The 20,814-nt window shown below is 38.6% G+C and overlaps 1 protein-coding gene across 1 annotated transcript in view; it reads right to left on the bottom strand.

The window, feature by feature from the left end:
* Nucleotides 1–378: 378 nt before the first annotated feature.
* Nucleotides 379–20,814, bottom strand: part of KIAA1210 (KIAA1210 ortholog) — a 33,529-nt gene continuing 13,093 nt past the window's right edge. The window contains exons 5-11 of the mRNA XM_049767016.1: nt 20,321–20,467; nt 15,628–15,894; nt 13,209–13,314; nt 6,641–10,933; nt 5,289–5,431; nt 2,276–2,381; nt 379–542 (exon numbers count right to left, since the gene is read on the bottom strand). Coding sequence (XP_049622973.1) covers nt 379–542; nt 2,276–2,381; nt 5,289–5,431; nt 6,641–10,933; nt 13,209–13,314; nt 15,628–15,894; nt 20,321–20,467 — 5,226 coding nt within the window. The remainder of the gene's footprint in view (nt 543–2,275; nt 2,382–5,288; nt 5,432–6,640; nt 10,934–13,208; nt 13,315–15,627; nt 15,895–20,320; nt 20,468–20,814) is intronic.

Below are 20,814 nucleotides of genomic sequence, written 5' to 3'. Positions count from 1 at the left end.
AAGTACTTCACTAGTTTCATAAAACCATCATCAGACATTTCCATTACATTTAAAATATGATGGGAAATGATCACATCATAGTTGTTTTAACAAAATGATTAATAAATGATTTCTTCTAAATTACATTGTCTAAAGTCAAAATGTTTTCTATAGTGCTGCAAACATTTCTCAGGTATATTATAAGAAAACCTATAATTTTTAATTCTGGCAGTGATTTGACTGAAGCATGTTGTAGTTTTCTGTGATTATGTGTGTTTACCAATTTTAGCCTTAATCCTTATCCTAGAGTGTTTTACTTAATAAACTGATTAGAGTAAGCAAAGTACTGCATAACACTACTATATCATTTGAAATGCTGTTCCTCTACTCAGGAGCTATTTATTGCTTATCTGCTATATTGCTCCATGCTTCGGATTTCTTCTTGGCCATGGAGAACCAGACTGGTTCAGGAGGCTTAGGCTTACGGGGCTTTATTGAAGTTGAAGGCATTCTTGGTTGTTTTTTCAACTCAGTTGTTGGAAATCCCTTTTTTTCTTCAATTCCTGCTGAAAAGACAGTATATCACACACAAGCAGAAAGAAGTCCCAGAGATACTGAACTATGTTTATGTGATAAAAAATTGTCTGCTTTCAGATTTACTCTGATTCTAAAATTAGTGCATGGGAAATGGCACTTGTGGAATTGTCAAAAGGAGCCAAACAATAGGCTTGTAGCCACAGAGAGTCTCTGGACAGGTAAAACTTGAAAGAAAATAAATAGCTACAGCTGTAACTGAGTGCTATTGGATTGTCTGATGTTTTTGAATTTAGAACAGATTGGAGATTTATTATATGGTACCATTTAGTTTTTAAATTTTCAAAAAGGAATAATATTTTGGCAAATATTTGTCAGATGAAACGACTGATTTTTAAATAGAGCTAACCAGTACAATTATATGCTGAGTAGCATTGTTCTGAGTCCCCTGACCAAGCTGACTACCTTCCTATCCCCTAAGTTCTATTGTTTTTCTCTCTATGCCTTAGATTTGATTTACTCAACAACTTAGATTCAACTAGTGGATCTCAATCTTCCCTACTTATTATAATCATCCAAGAACTCTTTAAATATACCAATATTCATATCAATTTTTGAACTGATTTAGAATATCTAGCAATGGAACGAGGATCATCTGTAATTTTTGCAAAGCTCTCCAGTTGGCCAATTAAATGAGTCAGAGGTTAAGGTGCTTTCTTTGCACGTGACTGACCCCATTTGAGCTTGTGTACCACATATGGTTCCTGAGCACAGTCAGAAGAGACCTCTGAGCTTAGAGTAAAGAGTAGCTTCTGAGAACTATCAGGTATGATTTTCCAAATCATCCCCCCAAAAATTCAAAGCTCACTAATGTGTAGAGATGAGTTCCACTTGGCAGGAGTGCACTGCCTATTAGGCCATTAATGGCTGTAAGTAGGTCATTATTGCCATTTTAGGATCAGACAATAGGTTCCAAAATTCCTACTCAAATTTCCTCTGACATATCACTTATTGATAAGATTACATTCTAATGTATCCTATGCTAGCACATTGGCTTTTTAGCTTCCAATATTGCCCCACCAGTTATATCCCTACTTATGATATAGGAAGACTGGACCAACCTTTCATGCATAAAAATTTAATATTATTGTTTTCTTTTTTTTTTGTTTTTTTGTTTTTTTGTTTTTTTTTTGTTTGTTTTTGGGCCACACCCGGTGACGCTCAGGGGTTACTCCTGGCTATGTGCTCAGAAGTCGCTCCTGGCTTGGGGGATCATATGGGACGCCAGGGGATCGAACCGCGGTCCGTCCTAGGCTAGCGCAGGCAAGGCAGGCACCTTACCTCCAGCGCCACCGCCCGGCCCCAATATTATTGTTTTCTAAAGTGAATTATTTGCTACAGTTTTGACTGTAGAAAGGGTTGAAATGCTGATTTGGCATGAACTAAAAAGTAGTTCAGTTCTTTCACCATCTCTCTTAGCATAGTAATATTTGAGAGGTCATAATTCTATGTTTATATAAAGTTCTCAAGAGGGTAAGACCAGAGCCTCTCTTAAATTTACATACAGTATTTATATCTATCATAATAATTGCATTTTTAAAAATAAGTATATGAATAAGTCTAATGGAAGAGCCATGAAAAAATCACAAAGTTGATTTGACAGGGAGGGAGATAAACACATTGCCTAAATTCGAAATTTCAAAAGTTTCATAACATTAAGCCAGGGTTATATTTTAAGGAGGGTTGGGTTATGTGTGTTTACCTGCCAGGGTAGTCTTGAGTTGCTTCACCAATGCTATTTTCTGTTCAGTGGTGCCAGCGGGAGGAGTGTACATCTTCATTGGTCGGGGACTTGAAATGTCACCTTGCTTTAACATAAAAAAAAAAACAGAATTTAAGTCCTGCCTGACCTGAAACAGAAGAGGGTTAGATACAGAATACAGAACGGCCATTCTTATTTGTGGATCTTAAAGATACACAGTAAGGTATTAACAAAGTGCCAAAGACAACATAACAGGAAAACTGATCTCACACATAGTTTGGTGGTGGGGTTGAAAGGGAGGAGCCTTGAAAATAGAGATGGGTAGAGTGGGGAGGAATATGGTATTTGAATTATGTGCTTGGGAATCCATCGATGATAATATTGTAAATTACATACTGTATTTTCCGGCGTATAAGATGACTTTTGAAACAAAAAAAGTCAACCAAAAATCCGGGGTCGTCTTATATGCCGAGTATATCCCCCAAAATGTTTCAATATGCCACTAAACGAAACAAAAAAATCAGGCCGCAGAGTTTCCAAATCTCTTTCTTGGGGGCTCCCAAAAAGTACTCAAGAGATCTGGGGGCCACTTCTGGCAAAACCCAGCTAACCGTGTTGGTGGTTCAGTGCTAGGGTCCGAGGATGGGGTGTTGTTTGGTTCATGTAGTGGGGGAGATTAACTGACGCCACCAGGGAATTGCCAGAAAAGGTGCCTATGATAAGGGACCAATCACAGCAAGGCTTCTCAGACCGCCTCTCTAACTCAGCCAATCCAAGCAGGCCTTTTATGCATGCAAATTAGACAATGTTCTGTACGGAATCTACACTGTAAAAAGCTTGCTCAGATTGGCCAGAGTCAGAGAGGAAGTATATTACAGTAGAATCTTTGAACCTTTGCTTGTTGTGATTGGCTCACTGTGGTACATACAGTTGCAGCACAGGAACGTTCTGTCTGATACAGCGAATATAGGCCTAAACCTATGTTTTAACTGCAAAATTAGGGGGTCATCTTATACACCAGAAAATACGGTAATACGGTAATAAAATAGTTTTAAATATTAAAAAGCTCTGACCTTAGGACATCAAGATGATAGATTTAAAAGACCACACAGTGAAGGTCTTGTCCTGGGTATTATGAGTTCAACAAACATCAAAGTAAAAAAAGGAGGTAATAGGGAGAGCAGTTATGGGGTTAGAAAGAAAGAAAAATATGTTCTAAAAGACCCTTGCTTCAGATTTTAAGTTCACAAAACCTTTAAGTTCATAAACGCTAAATGAAAAATAGTTGGATTCTATTTATGTTTTCATATCTATATTTCTAAGCTTATCAAAGGATAATCACCGTTCACTTCAGGGGATAACTTTGCTGTTTTGTGCATGGATGTTTGTGAATGTGTGTGTGCTTGTTATCAGACATTGAACTCAAGTTCCCACATATGTGATACATGCTCTCTACTATGAGTCACATTCTTAGAATAATTATTATTTATTATTTTAAATGACCTATTGATAGGCTCTATTTAAAACATTGTGGATATTTCTCAGAAATTAAACTCAGAAATTAAAACTAGAGTTCCTGCATAATACAGTAATTCCAGTATTTGCCATCTGTCCCAAGAGTACAAGAATATCATAAATATCATAAAACCTGTTAATTGGATCATCATTCAAAATGATAAAGATATGAAAACAACCTAACTTTCCACCAGCAGGTGAATGGACAAAGTTGTTATCTCTACATAGTTAACTATAGAAAAAGATGAAATTTTACTTTTTGCTACAACTTCTGTAGAGGTTCCTTGTTAATTAAAATAAATTAGGTAAAGGGGGCAAACATTGGTTAATTTCATATGTGGTAAATAAAGAAACAAAAAGAGAATGGATGGGAACTAATGACAATTTTTGGCTCTCAAATACAGAAATGATGTTACCAAGTGGAGGGAAAAGGAGAGGAAGTGGTTGATTAGAAATGACATAGAGATAGCACAGTGGATAGGGCACTGGACTTGCATGTGGTTGAACTGGTTTCATTTCCTGGCACCTCATATGATTCCCCCAATCCCTGCCAGGAGTAATCCTGAGCACAGAGCCAAGAGTAACCCCTGAGTACTCTTAGTATGATAAAATCCTCCTAAGTTGTAAGTGACATAAAAACAATGGTGGAGGATTTAGGCACTTAATGGAGGTACAAGAACAATGTATACCGTAGCTGTAAATACTATTGTAAACATTTTACCTCAATTACAAATAAAAGTGACTAATTTATTGGGGGCAGAGGGATAGTAGAGCTGATAGGGAACTTGCCATGCAAGCAACTTACCTGCATCCCTTATGATTCCCCGAACACTACCAGGAGTAATTCCTAAGTAAAGAGTCAAGAGAAACTCTGGGTGTGGCCCAAAACAAAATAAATAAGTAAATAATGACTAATCTCAATAAATTTCACCGAATCCTTCTCTAGAACATTTAGCCCAGATTATGACTTCTGGAATATTTTCACATTCATCAATTTTACAAAACTTCACACTCTTTAAAAGCATGTTATTTATTTATTTACTTTTATTTATTGGTTTTTGGGTCACACTGGTGACGCTCAGGGGTTACTCCTGTCTATGTGCTCAGAAATCGGTACAGATTTGGGGATCATATGGGAACCAGGGGATCAAACTGAGGTCCGTCATAGGTCAGCCACGTGCAAGTCAAACAGCTTACCAACTGCACCATTGCTTCAGCCTCAAAAACATGTTATTTAAAGCAGATGGCATATATGCAAGTAAAAAAGCAAGCCTTTCCTCTGATTTGCTTGGTTAATAAAGGAGGGAGTTGCCTGCCTGGCATTTTCCCAATGCCAGTTTTGTTGTTTTTATTTTTTAAGCCTCATGATTTACAACATTAATTATGGCAAGGTTTCATTTAAAAAACACAAAACCTTTCCAACACCACATTCAGTGCCATTTTAGTTACCAAACTTTGCAACTGTTTGGAATGGTATCTGGGATGCATCAGTTCTTACCTCATGTTTGGGCTCAATGTTGGCTCCAACTCTGCTCTTTAGTTTTGGTTCCTGTTGGAAACTTCTCTGTTTCTGCTTTACCATGGCTACCCAAGCTGGTTCGGGGGAGGCAGCATGACCTGCTTTTCGACTATAAGACTTTGCTGAGAAAGAAATTAAAGGTATTAAAACTAAAGGAAGGCGACAATGGCTAAAGCTACAGAAATGTCCCAAATAGAATTCTTGTTAATTGCCAAAACTAACATTGGGATAAACCTATCACATATTGAAGACCCTGCCTCTTGTGTGCCCTATACAATCTGAAAACTCAGGAAGTCCTTTCCCTCCATTGCCCATCCATATTTCTATTCTGAAATCTACAAAGGGAAAAGATTGCAAAAAGTGCTGGGGAAATTCTAAAATGGAAAAGCCAAATAATTAATCTATTGATGTTACACTTGTAACTCCAAGGAAAATTGTGTAATATTTGTCACTTCATAGTTCCTTAAGAAAGTGTGAGGTAGCACTGTTGTGGTTATAAGAAGACAAACCTACATGAGAGTGAGTCTGAAAGAATAAATGTTCTGTGGAGAGATTAGTGCTCTAAAACTCACCTTGCTTTGTAATCTTAGAGATTTAAAATGAGTTAAAAAAAGTTTTGGCATTAACAAACATTTGTAAATTTCGAGCTGAGCGTATGAAAATGATGGTATATATATATATATATATATATATAAATTACTTGGCATTAAAATTCATGATATGAAGCTCACCTCAAAGAAGGGTGTGTTGTTAGAGAAATGATACACTAACAACTACCATGACAATGTTAATGAATGAGAGAGGTAGAATGCCATGCTAGAGTACAGGCAGGGGGTGTGGGTGGAGGGAGATGGGGTGTATTGGTGATGGGAATGTTGCACTGGTGAAGGGGGGGTGTTCTTTACATGACTGAAAACCCAACTACAATCATATTTGTGATCAAGGTGTTTAAATAAAGATATTAATTTAAAAACATTAAAAAAGATATAAAACAAAATTCACATTGTGTTGGGAAAACCTAACAAACGTGGGAGTATTGTGAAATGCATATTCCATGCATTTGTAAGATGTACAGATGTTAAGAAATGAGAGAATGGGAGATGAAATTGTGTCCACGACTGAATGTGGGCAGTTGTTCAGCTTAAGACCACTTTGGGAAGTAGAAGTATCAAATTAACCATCTCTAAGCCCATTAACCTATGAGGCATATTCTGGCCATAAATTTACAAACTTACTAGTCAAAGCTCCAAATTACAACAGACTTCTTCCCATTTAAGACTTCAATTTCAATTCTTTTCACTAATAGCCAACAGAAAAGAAAAATATCTCACCTGAAATCTTGTATTGGTCTTCCTTCTTAAGCATGCTTTCAGGTTTAGGTATGCTCTGTGGCATCTCTGTAGAGCCAGCCACTTTAGTGAGATCCTCTGGGCTGCTCGGGGAGCTCTGCAAGGCACTTTTGTTTTTTTGTTCTTCAGCCACTGAGGAAGAAATGTGCTCCTTGAAGACCACAGGAAACTTAAAATGGCTTTCTTGATTTTCACTCTTGTAGTTCTTTGAGACTTTTCTCAGTCGGACTCCAAATATGTTTTCAACATTAGACATATGGGTGAGAACATCTGACTCACACGTGGTATGTTCATTATCCTTCTTCAGAACTTCCTTAGGAGTAGGGATGTTCTTAACGATGTCTTCAGAGCTGTGATCATGTTTCTTGGTTTTGCTTGGAGAAAGTGTAGATTTTGCTTGATAGCAACTGCTAAGATTGCCCTCGGAATTTGCTCCCTCAGCAGCAGCACTCACAGAACTGGTCTGAACTGGTTGGTTAGACTCAGGTTTTGCTAAGGTCTGCCATGGGTGTTTAGGTAGCAGGCGCTCCTCAGCAACAGTAGAGGAACTCACTGAGCCTCTGGGGAACTTCTGTGACTGGAATTCAGCTCTTTTCTCAGCTTGGAGAGGGTGTCCAGTAGGCAGCTTATCTTCAGAACTCTTTTGATATTTAGGCAATTTCTCATCTTGCGGATATTCAGCCTTTCCCAAGGCCTTGGGAAGGTGTTTGAGAGGCAGTTGCTCTTTTTCAGTGCCCTTCTTAGCAGAAGCAATTTCCATTTGTGAATATGCATCATGCAGATCTTCTAGCTTCACCAAGGACTTGGAAGGACGGTGTCTCCTCCTGGGCTTGGTAGAAATTCTTTTCTCAAAAGGCACATTATCCCAACTTGAACTAACCTTGTATTCTGCTTTTGAACTCAATGCATGTTTGGAAGGCTTATTTGAGGAGCTTTTTTGAGCTGCTTCCTCAGAGGCAGGTTCTGAAAAGATCCGTTGGGCTATGTACTTCACAAATGACTGACTTGGCGGTTTGGAGGGCAGTGTGTCTCCTTCTACTTCAGCACTTCTGGGTTGGGTAGCCATTTTCTGCTCTTGTGACTTCACTGACAATGGGGCAGAATATTTGGGAAGTGCTGGCTTTTCTGAAATCACCTCCTCCTTGGACATGTTCTCAACATGCTGGATTTTGGCTCTCACTGCAGACTGGAGCTGTCTGCGAGGTGTCTCTGTTGACATTGCTTTCTCCGTGGTAATGCTCTCTGGACCAGCTGCCATGGTTTGTTTGCTTATTACTTTCAAGATGGTATCGAGAGGGCTTCTGGAAGTCATCTGTTCCTCAGGTTCATCCTGTTCCTTCACAGCTCTCTCTGGAGTTGCAGATATTTTCTTCTCAGCTTTGGTGCTTGTCCAGGAGTTGCCAGGAGGCATGGGTTGTTCAGACTTAGGCGGCATGTGTTGTTCAGACTTAGGCGGTATTGGTTGTTCAGACTTAGGCGGCATGAGTTGCTCAGACTTAGGTGGCATTGGTTGCTCAGACTTAGGTGGCATTGGTTGCTCAGACTTAGAGGGTATTGGTTGCTTAGATATAGGCGGCATCGGTTGTTCAGACTTAGGCCATACTGAAGAAGCACTCTTTGACCTGGGAGGCTTTTTGAGTGAAGATTCTGATCTTACAGAGGCCACAGAGCGTGTTCTGGGTGGCAGTGGTTCCACAGAGATGCCCCACTCTTCAGCAGCTCTTTTTGAAGATACAGAGACTTGCTCAGGAGATGGGTTGTCCCAGGACATCATATATTGTTGGGACATTGGTGCTTCTTTAGGATTGCTCTTCTCTGCCTCTCTTACCCTGATCTCGGAAATTGTAGAGACCTGCCGTTTAACACTGGGATTCCTCCATCTTGGAAAAGTGTTTTTAGAAGACAATGGCTCCTTAGACTTGCTCGATTTCACAGAAGATCCCACCACACGAAGAGGGGCGGACTGTGACTGAACTTTTGATTTTCCCAAAGGGGAGGCTGGGCATTTGGGCAGCGGCTCTCCCACTAACTTTTCCTTTTCATCAACTGGGTTCTGTGAGCTGTGTGCAACGAGCGAATATTTGGAGAGCACTGGCTCTATTGCAATGGTCTTCTGTGTAGCCACCCCCTCCAAATCGGACAGCATAATCTGCTGTGTTTTAGGAGTAATCGATGACTTTATAAGAATTTTGGGAGGTGATGTCACCAGAAAACTCTTCCCTTCAACCACTGTTTTTTCTTCAAGAGGAACTTTCTGCTCAACATTTGGGCTCACCAAGGACTTTAAAGGAAGTACAGGAGACGGTGAGTTCCCAGAAATGCCGTCATCTTTCACTGTGCCCTTTGAGTCGTCAAAGCCTTCAAGCTGTACAATAGATTTGTCCAGTGATTGAGTTGGAGCAGGAGTCTTCTCTCCCAGAGTACTTTTTGCCTCTGGATTCTTTTTTGCTTCTGGCTTCTCTTCCAGTACCACCAGTGACTGGGGTGAACTTTTGGGCAGCATCACTTTCAGAGAGATGCTTCCTTCAACAGTTGTGCTCTCTGTAACTGTGGACATTTCTGACTTAAATCCTTCTTGCAGAGAGGCTTGAGGAGGTTCTTTCACTGTCTGTAACTCCACAGAAGCAATAGCTTCTGGAGGCATTGTTTCGACATCTGCCATGACTTTCTGCTCACTTTTTGGCTTCAGGAGTTGCTTAAAGATGGTTCTTGGAGGGAGTGGCTCTACAGCAATGTCCCACTCAAAGGTTATGCTCTCTGAAAAGGCGCAGACTTGTTTCCCCTTTTCAGGGCTCACCTGGAGCTGGACAGGGTGACTGGAAGGTTCTCCAAGAATCTTCCGTTCTTCAGCATCAATGTATTTGTGTTCATCAGAGACATTTTCTTCATCAGGCAAGCTCTTGGGATTAAGGGAAACCTTTAATTCATCCTCAGGCTTTTCTGAGGCATTGGAAACAGATTTGGAAGAGATCCCTTCTTCTGAGCTGCTCCAATCTTCAATACTGTTGTACTTTTCCACAAAACTATCTGTTTCTGTGAAAATTTCTTCAGGATTTTTCGATATCTGGGAGGCACCTCTGGCAGACAGCTGCTTCTCAGGAGTGCTCATTGAATCAGAATCTTTGGCCTCTACAAAGATTTCGGGGTCCTCTTCTGACTTCTTCAAGTATGGGAAAGTATACCCAACTGTCAGTATCTCCTCAGAATCGATCACTTCCTCTGAAATGGTTATTGATTTGACCAGGATTTCCTCAAACTTGGAATCTTCAGAGGATTCAGTATAAAATCCGGGGGCTATCTTCTGCTCAGGAGTGTTTGGAGGAACAGAAAATACTTCTAAACCTGGAGAGACTTGTTCAATTGCAGTAATTTTTGTGGAGTAGAAGGAATATCCTGTAGTCAGTGGAAAGAGACTATCACTCTCTGACTTTGAAGTAGAGCTGGAATCCATGAACAATTCATCCTCATGCTTTTCCAAGGTCCATGGAATGGTTCTCTGAGACAGATTCTTGGTGGGAATATTTTCTTCAGCTAACACACCGACTTTGCTTGATTCACTGGTTGTGAAGGAGTGGTAAATGCTCACACTAGATTTGTCTTGGGAGGCAGATGGAAGATCTTGAACTGATTCCATTTTAAATGTGAGATTTTGAAAATCAAGACTGGAAATACTTATCTCTTCTGACAGGAAGTGAGAAGACTCATCAGACACATGACTGTCCATTGCCACAGACACAAAGTCATCTTCTGGGTCGGCAGACAGGTTGTCTAGCAGCGTTAAAAGTGATACATTGGATTTTGCTCTTGTTTTGTCAGCTCCAGAATCCTTCTCCTCAGAGTATGCGTGTGAGCTCTCAATCATCAACTCTTCCTTATCTCCAGACATGAGCTGTGATGGTGATGTTTTTCTGGATTCAAACCCTACATTAGACTTTCTCTTTTTAACTTTATCTTGAGGAGTAATGGCACCTGATGCTGCAGTAACGTATGGGCCCACAGTTGACTTCTCCATAAGCTGTTGCCAAAACTGTTCCTTAGAAGACTTAGTAGGCAGGGACCTAGTTTCATCACTGATGCTAACTCTTAGATGAGACTTTAGAAGACTTCTTCCAATGGATCCACTGTCAGTTGTTCCAAAGGCTTTACTTCCCTGCATGTGTTCAGCGGTGACTATCACTGAGTATTCATCACTGTCAGCAGCACCTTGGTTTGTTGTCTTCTTTTCATAAAGCTGCACTTGGTTGTTCTGTCCCTGGATTAAGGAACCTGTAATAACTAGAAGCAATAAAAGGAGAACAATTATTGCTTAAAAGAATATTACTCTACCATGGTGCAATGGACTTCTATGGTTGGAATAACCCTGTGTAGGGATAGAGAGATAGTACAATAAGTAAAACATTTGCCTTGCATGCTGCTAGTCCCAGTTTGAACCTTGGAACTTCAGATGTTCTTCTGAGCACCACTGAGACTAGCACACCCTGAACAGAGCCAGGGTTATCCTCCAAGCACTATTAATTATGGCCTAAATAACCCCCCAAAACTGATTTTAGGGCTGTATCAGTAGATCATTTAGTTGTGTTGGATATGTGAGACCCTGGGTTTGACTATTGGAACTGCCAAAGATTAATGATAATAATAATAATAATAATAATAATAATAATAATACTGTATATATACATGCAATGCAATTCTTGGAAAGAGTCTGAAACTGCCATCAGTCCTCATCTTCTTGTCAAGGAAAGGCAGCAATTACACATATTACTTCCTTAGTACATTTAGTAAGGAATTTAGTTTGATCTCCAGATTTTGGGAAGTTCCCTCAGTTATTCTTTCCCTCACCATCATCTATTCTATCCATATCCAACTTAATGGTTTCATATCCAGAAATTCAAGTCTGAGCATAACAGACTGCACCCCCAAACCATTCTTATTTATAGAAAAGGATCAGAGTATTTTCCCTAGTAAACTAATTCCAGCCTCTGTGTGTAAAAGATAGAACTATCAAAATAAATATTGAAAGTCAGGAAAAATAGCCTAACACATTTCCCAAAGGGCTCCCCCAAGATATTTCAAGTGGTCACAGGTAAAAATTGCGTCAATAGGTGACAACAACATAAGACTAGGAACTATCAAGTAGGATGGGGGGAATCATTTGATTAAAACAAGGTCAGAATGGGTACAGGGTTAGAAAAGACGGAGAAATACTGGCTTAAAGGGCTATTGCACATGTTTTGCATGATGGGAACCTGGATTTGATTCTTGGCATTGAGTGACCCCAAAGAAAATAAAGTAATACTGAAAAAAGGTAAAAACAAAGTTAAGGATTGCTCTTTTGACTTTCTTTCTTTCTTTCTTCCTTCCTTCCTTCTTTCTTTCTTTCTTTCTTTCTTTCTTTCTTTCTTTCTTTCTTTCTTTCTTTCTTTCTTTCTTTCTTTCTTTCTTTCTTTCTTTCTTTCTTTCTTTCTTTCTTTCTTTCTTTCTCTTTCGTTCTTTTTGCTTTCTTTCTTTTTCTCTCTCTTTTTTGTTTCTATATTTTTGCTGAATATTTTAGTGGTTTTGTTCATTTTCAGAGAAAAATGCACTGAGGAACTTGCTGTACTTAACATATCAGATCCTTTCTAGCAAAAATATTAAGTAACTGAACATTTTAAATTTGTGGAACTGGAATTTTGTTTTATCAATTATTTCTTGAAGTTGGGCTCCCATGAGCTGAATATATATCCAGAGATAATGAATAATAAAAATAGTTAATAATAATAATAATAATAAATATCCAGAGAGATTTATTCTGGTAGTGTTCATTGTTTGGGGATTTGATGAGCTTTGGCATCCAAAGTCTACAGCTGTTTAAACCCTATTTGCTCAGGAATATGGAAACTGTTACCCGGGTTTAAAGCAACCAAAAAAATACCCAGTTGGGGTAAAAATATTTCAAATCATTTGGTGCTGTTAAAAGAGGAATACTGAAGAACTGACTGGCCATCCTTAAACTCATTCCAGACATTAGCCTTAGAGAAGATTAAAATGATCACAAGTTATCTCTAAAATTGAAGCTTCATTTAAATAAAATAAGGATCCAGGTGTGTGTGATCTTTTTTTACATATATTTATTTATTTACTTACTTACTTATTTATTTTGGTTTTGGAATAACACCCGGCGGCACTCAAGGGTTACTCTTGGCTCTGTGCTCAGAAATTGCTCCTGACAGGCTCAGGGGACCATGTGGAATGCTGGGAATTGAACCTGAGTCGGTCCTAGGTCTGCCACATGCAAAGCAAATACCCTACCACTGTGCTATCGCTCCGGCCTCCAGGTGTGATCTTTTTACCTTAATCTCACACACCACGGCAACTGTATTTGTTAGGAACTCTGTTTAGAAAACCCAGGACCACACAAATTGCAATGCATGGTAAATGGAAACACTTGTGATGATCAAGGACATCAGAAAGGTACAAATCATTCTTATTACATAGCTCCGATCACAAAGTGCTGTGCAATGAAGCTCCTGTACATATAACTGAGTGAAAAGGAAGAGAGGCCAATGTATACCTGTATCATCATCTGTTGTCTTTTGGTCATCTTGTCTTGCTTTCATTAGATTAATATCATCTTCAGTAAGCAATTGATAGATTGGATTCTCCTGCTTTCTTTTTACCTAAAATAGAAAAACAAAGTGAGGTCAGACTGATGTACTCTCTACCCACCTGCAAAATTTCCAAAAGATAGCAACATAGGAAAAATATCATGGACATACCGATATTCAAATAGGTCTGCTTGGATTGTGACAATATCATGATTGATCTCAATTATTTCTCATATTCTGAACATTTTACTTATTTAAAAAGTCAGCCAAATTTGGAATTTACCATCTTTAAAGGATTTCTTTAAAATAGCATTGAACAAACAACTGCACTACAATATCATCTGAAAATGATTTATTTGTTTGAGAACACTCATGCAACTCTCAAATTTGCTTCGCCAGACCATGAAGTCAGATTTAAATACTTTTTGGCTTCTTTTCAGGAAACTTGATGGAAGCATGAGTTATGCATTTTCAGTTCAAAATAGTAGAGAAATTTGGAATTTGTCAGGAAGGAAAGGAGAACAAATTAAAGTGTTCTATCCTTACATTGAAGGTTTGAAATGCATTTATTATAAACAAAATTTTAGGGTCTTTACAATACAAGTTTGGGCATGTCAAGGTAGCAAAGAACAGTGTCTGAAATGTCTCAATTCAAGTCTTTATAAACATGCATATAAAGATGAATAGACAATTTACTATGCTCTCATTTTAAGTACCTCCTCAGATAGATTCAACTCAAAATACTCTGTGAGTGAAGGGGTTTTTCACTCATTAAACTTGGGTTCCAATCTCTGCTCCATACATCTGTGTGTATCAGTCTTTAAATATCTGTGCCCGAATCTCGAATTAGGGAAATAAGAGAAACTTCTGTGTGTCTGGTCATCCTAAGAAATTCCAAAACTGGTAGCAAGTGGCACTAATATCTTTGTCATCCATGTGTCAGAGAAAGGAGTCACAAGAAAAATCAGATGTCCTGCCTTAAGGAGAACTGCCCAGGGCCTTTTCTTAATTAGGCTATGTAGAAGGAAGAAATTAGGGAGGGCACACTGTTTCCCTTAAACAGGACTGCCCAGGGGCTGGAGTGGTGATGCAGCCGTAGGGCATTTGCCTTGCACATGGCTGACCTAGGATGGACCGCGGTTCCATTGCCCAGCGTCCCATATGCTCCCCTGAGCCAGGGGCGATTTCTGACCCTAGAGCCAGAAATAACCCCTTAGTGTCACCAGGTGTGGCCCCCAAACAAACAAACAAAACTGGACTGCCCATCTTCCAGATTTGTAGTGAGATGACCAGGTGTAAATATGTGTAGAGTTTAATGCAAAGTAATTGGTCACTCTCTGCTTGACACCAATTCTAAGAGATCTTCTTAGGACCAGCAAAGGGCTTGTCTGGGCCTGCTACCCTTTCACTCACATTTTCAGATTATGGACACATTCTTTTTTTTTTTTTTTTTTTTTGGTTTTTGGGCCACACCTGGCCGGTGCTCAGGGGTTACTCCTGGCTGTCTGCTCAGAAATAGCTCCTGGCAGGCACGGGGGACCATATGGGACACCAGGATTCGAACCAACCACCTTTGGTCCTAGATCGGCTGCTAGCAAGGCAAACGCCGCTGTGCTATCTCTCCGGGCCCATGGACACATTCTTGTAAACAGAAACAGTTTAATTCTTAACTCTTAGTAAAAATATTTTTAATTTATTATTTCCCATTATTTCTAATTAGAGATGAAGGAACACAGTTCAACTTTACTTGATGGCTTAGACAAATAATGAACATTATATTGGACTATGTAAAGTGGGAGTACTATTGAAGTGTGCAAAGTTATTGATTCCTTTCCTAAAAGGCCCTGAATCATTTATGTCATCCCATTCTATTTCTAGCTCTCATTACTTTTTGCTGAAAAAAATCTTCAAGTAGGATTTTTAGTCATTATTGTGGTGTTTTTTATTTTATAATAAAATTGTCTTGTCATAAGTATGCCTCTGCCTGCTTGAAAGCTATGTGTCAAAAAATTTGGCACCTATGTGTCACCAAGAGATGTTTGGAGAGAAATTAAATTCTAAATGCATGGAGTCATTGAAAGCCTGATCACTCCCCTCCAATGAATCTGAACAATGCTCTAATTTGTAATTCATGGGTATCATCTTATTAAAACCTAAAAGAATCCTGATCTATGATGCCATGGCTCATTATCCTCTTTAAAGAGGACGGAGTGAATTTCCAGCTGCTAAATAAAGAAACTAGCAGTTTAGAGTGCGTTCCGATTTATGTTTTCTTCAGTTCCTTTTGTGTAAGACCCATCCTGTCCTCGCTGGGGGGTTGATAAGCCGCAGAGAGAAGTCCTAAATGTACCATCCCTCTTTAGGTTGTGAATCCCCCAAACATACCACTTCCTCAGGAGCACATTGCAAAAGTTGAGATTCATGTTCTTTATCACAGGGGTTGATTCCCTGGCCTCTTGAAGGACTTGCAATTGACTGATTTTTCTTCTGTTTTCTGGGATTTACATTTATCTTGTGTCGAGCAGCTGAAGAATCCAAACAGCCAAGGGTGGTGGCTGGGGTGCCAAAACTAGCGGCCTGGGTGCTGCTGGCAGAGGTTAGCAATGCACATGTGGTAAAGTGAGTTGGTTCAGAGAGTTGTTCAGCAGAGTTCTGGAAAGAGTTGGACAAAAGGAAAATGTCAACCTTGTATAATACCACTGATTTCAAATGTTGGAAATTCCTCTAGCTGAAGTCGTCTTCATGAATTTCTCCCATAGCAATACTAACACTTCTGATCAATAGGTTCTTTAGTGGCAAAGTACCTGCTTTCTGCTGATTTTGTTGTAGGTAGTGCAATCAAAATTTTGAGTTGCTTCACTACTTCGAAAACATTCAGAAGCTCCTCATTGACCTCAGGATAGGAACCCAACATTTAATGGCATTTACGAGGCCCTCTTGTAAACTGCATGCACTCTTGTCCTGGATCTCATTTTTTTAGCAGAAGGGTGCTACTATCTCTAAAGGGAGCACTGTGGAAAAATTATGTTGGATGAGGGCTTGTCTGTAAGTTGTATTTGCACAGACCATTCATGTCCTTTATTCATATTTTCTATTAATTGGTTGATAGGCGCACTCCAAGAAACCGAGTACTCTTGCCCTCAATATAATAGAGATAGATCCTGGAACTTTATCTTTATGAAAGTCCCCATCTCTCCAAACTACCTGAGTCTGTAGCTCCCAATTGAATTCCACTAGAGGAGAATCAGAATATTTTCCTCTGAGATATGTAACGTAGCATTTTCCCACAATTCAAGGTAACCCCCCAAACACCTCTCCTTATTAAGAGGTGTTCTATTTTGCTCTTAAGAAGCCTCTGTGAAGGGCTGGAAAGGTGGAGCAAAGCGGTAAGGCATCTATTTGCCTTGCCAGTGCTAGCCTATGACAGACCTTGGTTGGATCCCCAGGTGTCCCAATATGGTCCCCCAAGCCAGGAGCGATTTCTGAGCACATAGCCAAGAGTAACCTCTCAGTGTCATGAGGTGTGGAGCCCCCCCCAAAAAAACGAAAAACAAACAAGCAAAAAAGAAGCCTCTGTGAAATAAAGAAAAGAAAATAGTAAATAAAAAAGAATTGCTGAATTAAAAAAATAAAGTTTTATTTAATTTTTTTTAAAAAAAACATCTTAAAGTAAATAGTGCCTAGGATGCAAAAGCCACCCACAGAATGGAAAAACTATTCACCCAATATCCATCAGATAAGGGGATAACATACAAAATATATAAGGAACTAACAGAACTTAACGAGAAGAAATCTAACCCCATCAAAAATTGGGGAGAAAAAATGAACAGACACTTCCTCAAGGAAGAAATACAAATGGCCAACAGACACATGAAAAAATGCTCCACATCACCAGGGAGATGCAAATCAAAATAACAATGAGGTACCATCTCATACCACAAAGACTGGCACACACCACAAAGACCAAGAACAATCAGTGTTGGCAGGGATGTGGAGAGAAAATACTCTCATTCAATTCTGGTGGGAATGCTAGTCTAGTCCAGCCTTTATGAAAAAACAATATGGAGACTCCTCAAAAAACTGAAAATTGAGCTCCCATAGTATCAAGCCATACCAATCCTTGGGATATACCCTAAATACAATTCAAAAATTCCTTTCTTACACCTATATTCATTGCAGTGCTATTTACAATAGCCAGACTCTGGAAACAACCAAGATGTCTTTCAACAGATGGATGGCTAAAGAAACTATGGTACATATGCACAATGGAATATTATGCAGCCATCAGAAGAGATGAAGTCATGAAATTTTCCAATGAGTGGAAGTACATGGAAACTATTATGCTGAGTGAAATAATTCAGAGGGAGAGAGATAGATACAGAATAGTCTCACTCATCTATGGGTTTTAAGAAAAATTAAGGACATTATTGTAATAATCCCCAGAGATAATAGAGGTGAGGGCCGGAAGGACTGGCTCACAATATGAAGCTCACCACAAAGAGTAGTGTTGTGGTTAGGGAATAAACTACACTAACAACTATCATGACAATTTAATTAGTGAGAGAAGTAGAATTATTCTGTCAAATACAGGCTAGGGTTGGGAATGAGGGAGGAGGGGCATTGGTGTTAGGAATGTTGCACTGGTGAAGGAGGGTGTTCTGTTTGTGACTGAAATCCAACTACAATCATGTTTGTAATCATGGCGTTTAAATAAAAATTTTATATATTAAGAAAAAGAAGACTTTGTGAAGGTAGAGAGATATCTATCCTGGAAATCAGTGGTAAATTAGGTGAGTTAGTATGTAGTCGTAGTTTATATTTATTTTTACTCACTAGTCCTTTTTAACTACATTCACATAGCACCAGGACCCCTTTGGTATTTTGCACATTTGTGTTCTTTCTCCACCATAATGGTATACTGATCCAGTGACAACTTAGCTACAATCTTGATTACAAATAAGATTTTTGTGACCTGGATACCAATGCCTAGAGACTAAGCAATGTTAATTATGCAGGTTAATGTTATTCCTAGATCATCTTTCATTTTTTATTCCAGGAAAAAAAGGAGAGATGCTACAGTTCTTCTTTTGAGTAGCACAAAATTTGGAGTGATCCCAAGTCATTCTTAACATCTTTTGTTTTAGTTGTTGTACATGAATTTATATATTACCTCATCTTGATGTTGAATATTTGATTGTGTTATCTCTTAGCATTAGAAATTTAATCCGGGGCCGGGCGGTGGCGCTAAAGGTAAGGTGCCTGCCTTACCTGCGCTAGCCTAGGACGGACCGCGGTTCGATCCCCCGGCATCCCATATGGTCCCCCAAGCCAGGAGCGACTTCTGAGCGCATAGCCAGGAGTAACCCCTGAGCGTCACTGGGTGTGGCCCAAAAAAAAAAAAAAAAAAAAAAAAAAAAAAAAAAAAAAAAAAGAAATTTAATCCTCAGTATAGAAGGGAAAATATTTTCTTATTGTTCGTAAATTATTTCATACATTAAGGTGATGCAGATTTGGTTTTTGGGAAGGGATTTCAATATCTAAGAGCTCCTACAAACGCATGTTTTCTATGTCTGAATTGCATCTCTCACCACAAATGTCAACTCAAATTAGATCAAGGACTTCAACATTACACTGGAATCCACAAAATATACCAAGGAAAATAACAACTTGCATGTTTTAATATGTGGTCCCCCTAAGGGTTTCTTATGTTATATTTTTAATTTTGTTAATAATATGATTCTATTAGCAAAAAACAACTGAAAAAGGGACTATATCAAATTTAAAAGTTTCTGCATGACTAAATATGTAGGCTAAAGTTAAAGTTACCCTTTCTGAATAGGAGAAAATATTTCTGTAAGATGCATCAGATAGAAAGGTTTAATATCTAATATCCAAATTACCAAAAAGATTCAAGAAGAGAATATCTGAATATATCTAGAAGAAAAAATAAATCTTAATAAAGAAAAGGCAAGGACCACATGGTTTCAATGATAAAATTTACCAAACTTTTCAAAGAATTAGTGCCATGGTTATGATTCAGTGATAGTGCTCAAGCCTTGCATGTGTAAGGACCAGGATTCAATTCCTGTCACTATAAAAACATGAATTAATTTATTAAATAAAAAATTTAAATATGAGGTCCAGAGTAATAATACAGCAAGTAGGGTATTTGTCATGCACAGAGCCAACCCAGATTCAATCCTTGGCATCTCAAAGAGTCCACTTAACCTGCCAAGAGTAATCTCTGAACACAGAGCTAGGAGTAAACCCTAACGTCAGGTGTGGCAAAAAGTATTTAATTTTACAAACTAAAAATTAATACTGATATGGGACCACTCATCAGTTTAAGAGTATTCTGCAGAAAATTCTCAAAGTTGTAACTTAAATTCATAATTGTCAAGCTTTTATTTTCCTACTTATGTCTCAACTTTGAGTCTAACCTAAACATTTTTCCTGTTGTTTTAAACATATATGACGACTGCTTCCCTCAATAGAATCCTTAAACATCATAAGAGAATTTTTTACTGACTAACTGCTTTATATATAATCATTCTTGTGGCTCTTAATTCCAAGATTAGTTGTTGTAAAATTTGGGTCACTTCAAAAGTCCTCTTAAGTTTAATAACAGCCAACTCTATTAGTTTATAAATGAACCCTTTGATAAAGGCAGAAACTATTAATTTGCTGATGAAAATTATTTGACTCATAAACCTAAATATATGAACTATAAAACATATCTTCTCATAGGTTAAGTGATTTTTCATATGAGTATTTTTTCAGACATACTACGGTCTCTGAGACCTGGTTATTTGAAACTACAGAGACTTCACTTCCATAAAATTTATTGTTGTTCCCTTTCTAAAATAATTTGAAATATCTGCAGGGTATTGTATTTTTCCCTAAAATAATGTCTTCCATTGATTTTAATTATCATGCTGATAATTTGGTGTCTGAATGGGGTAGAAAATATAAACCACCATGAAGGGAAAAAAAAAGAGATCCTCCATCAAGAAACCCTGCATCTGATTTGTGCTCTTCTCCACTCTAGTCTGCCACTGAAGAGATGGCTAGCACTCACCTTTTTTATGGTCTTGCGTAATGAAGTCTTCGGTAGGCCTTTAGGTAACTCATCAGCAGCAGAAATTGTTTCCAAGTCTTGGGAAATTACATGAGATTTCATCAGAGTTGGGCTGGGGCTGACTTCGCCTGGGCGAGGTGATAGTGCCTGTCCAGGAGGCAGGTGAAGGACATAGTTAAAAACCTTAGTGGTAGGTCCTCTTTTGTTTCTTAAAGAAGAAAGAATTCCTAACTGAAAGTGAAAACACAAGTTGAGGTCTGCTACCCTGCCTTCACTTCTAGTAACTACTCAAGCCCAGGCCAATAGACTTGGTTCACACAATGGATTGTAGCATGTATTTGCCAGATCATAAACTAGGCAGTAATTGATTCAAAATGCTTGTTTGTTAAAAGTTGGAAATCTATCCTAGAGGTTTTTATCTTCTAGGTGAGATATAAATTGCCAAAACAAACAAAACATAACAAAAATAACTTTAAGACTGAAAAGTGTGAATT

This window comes from Suncus etruscus, chromosome X, assembly GCF_024139225.1.
Source record: "Suncus etruscus isolate mSunEtr1 chromosome X, mSunEtr1.pri.cur, whole genome shotgun sequence".
Lineage (NCBI taxonomy): Eukaryota > Metazoa > Chordata > Mammalia > Eulipotyphla > Soricidae > Suncus > Suncus etruscus.
This window is presented reverse-complemented; position numbering and strand designations above follow the sequence as displayed.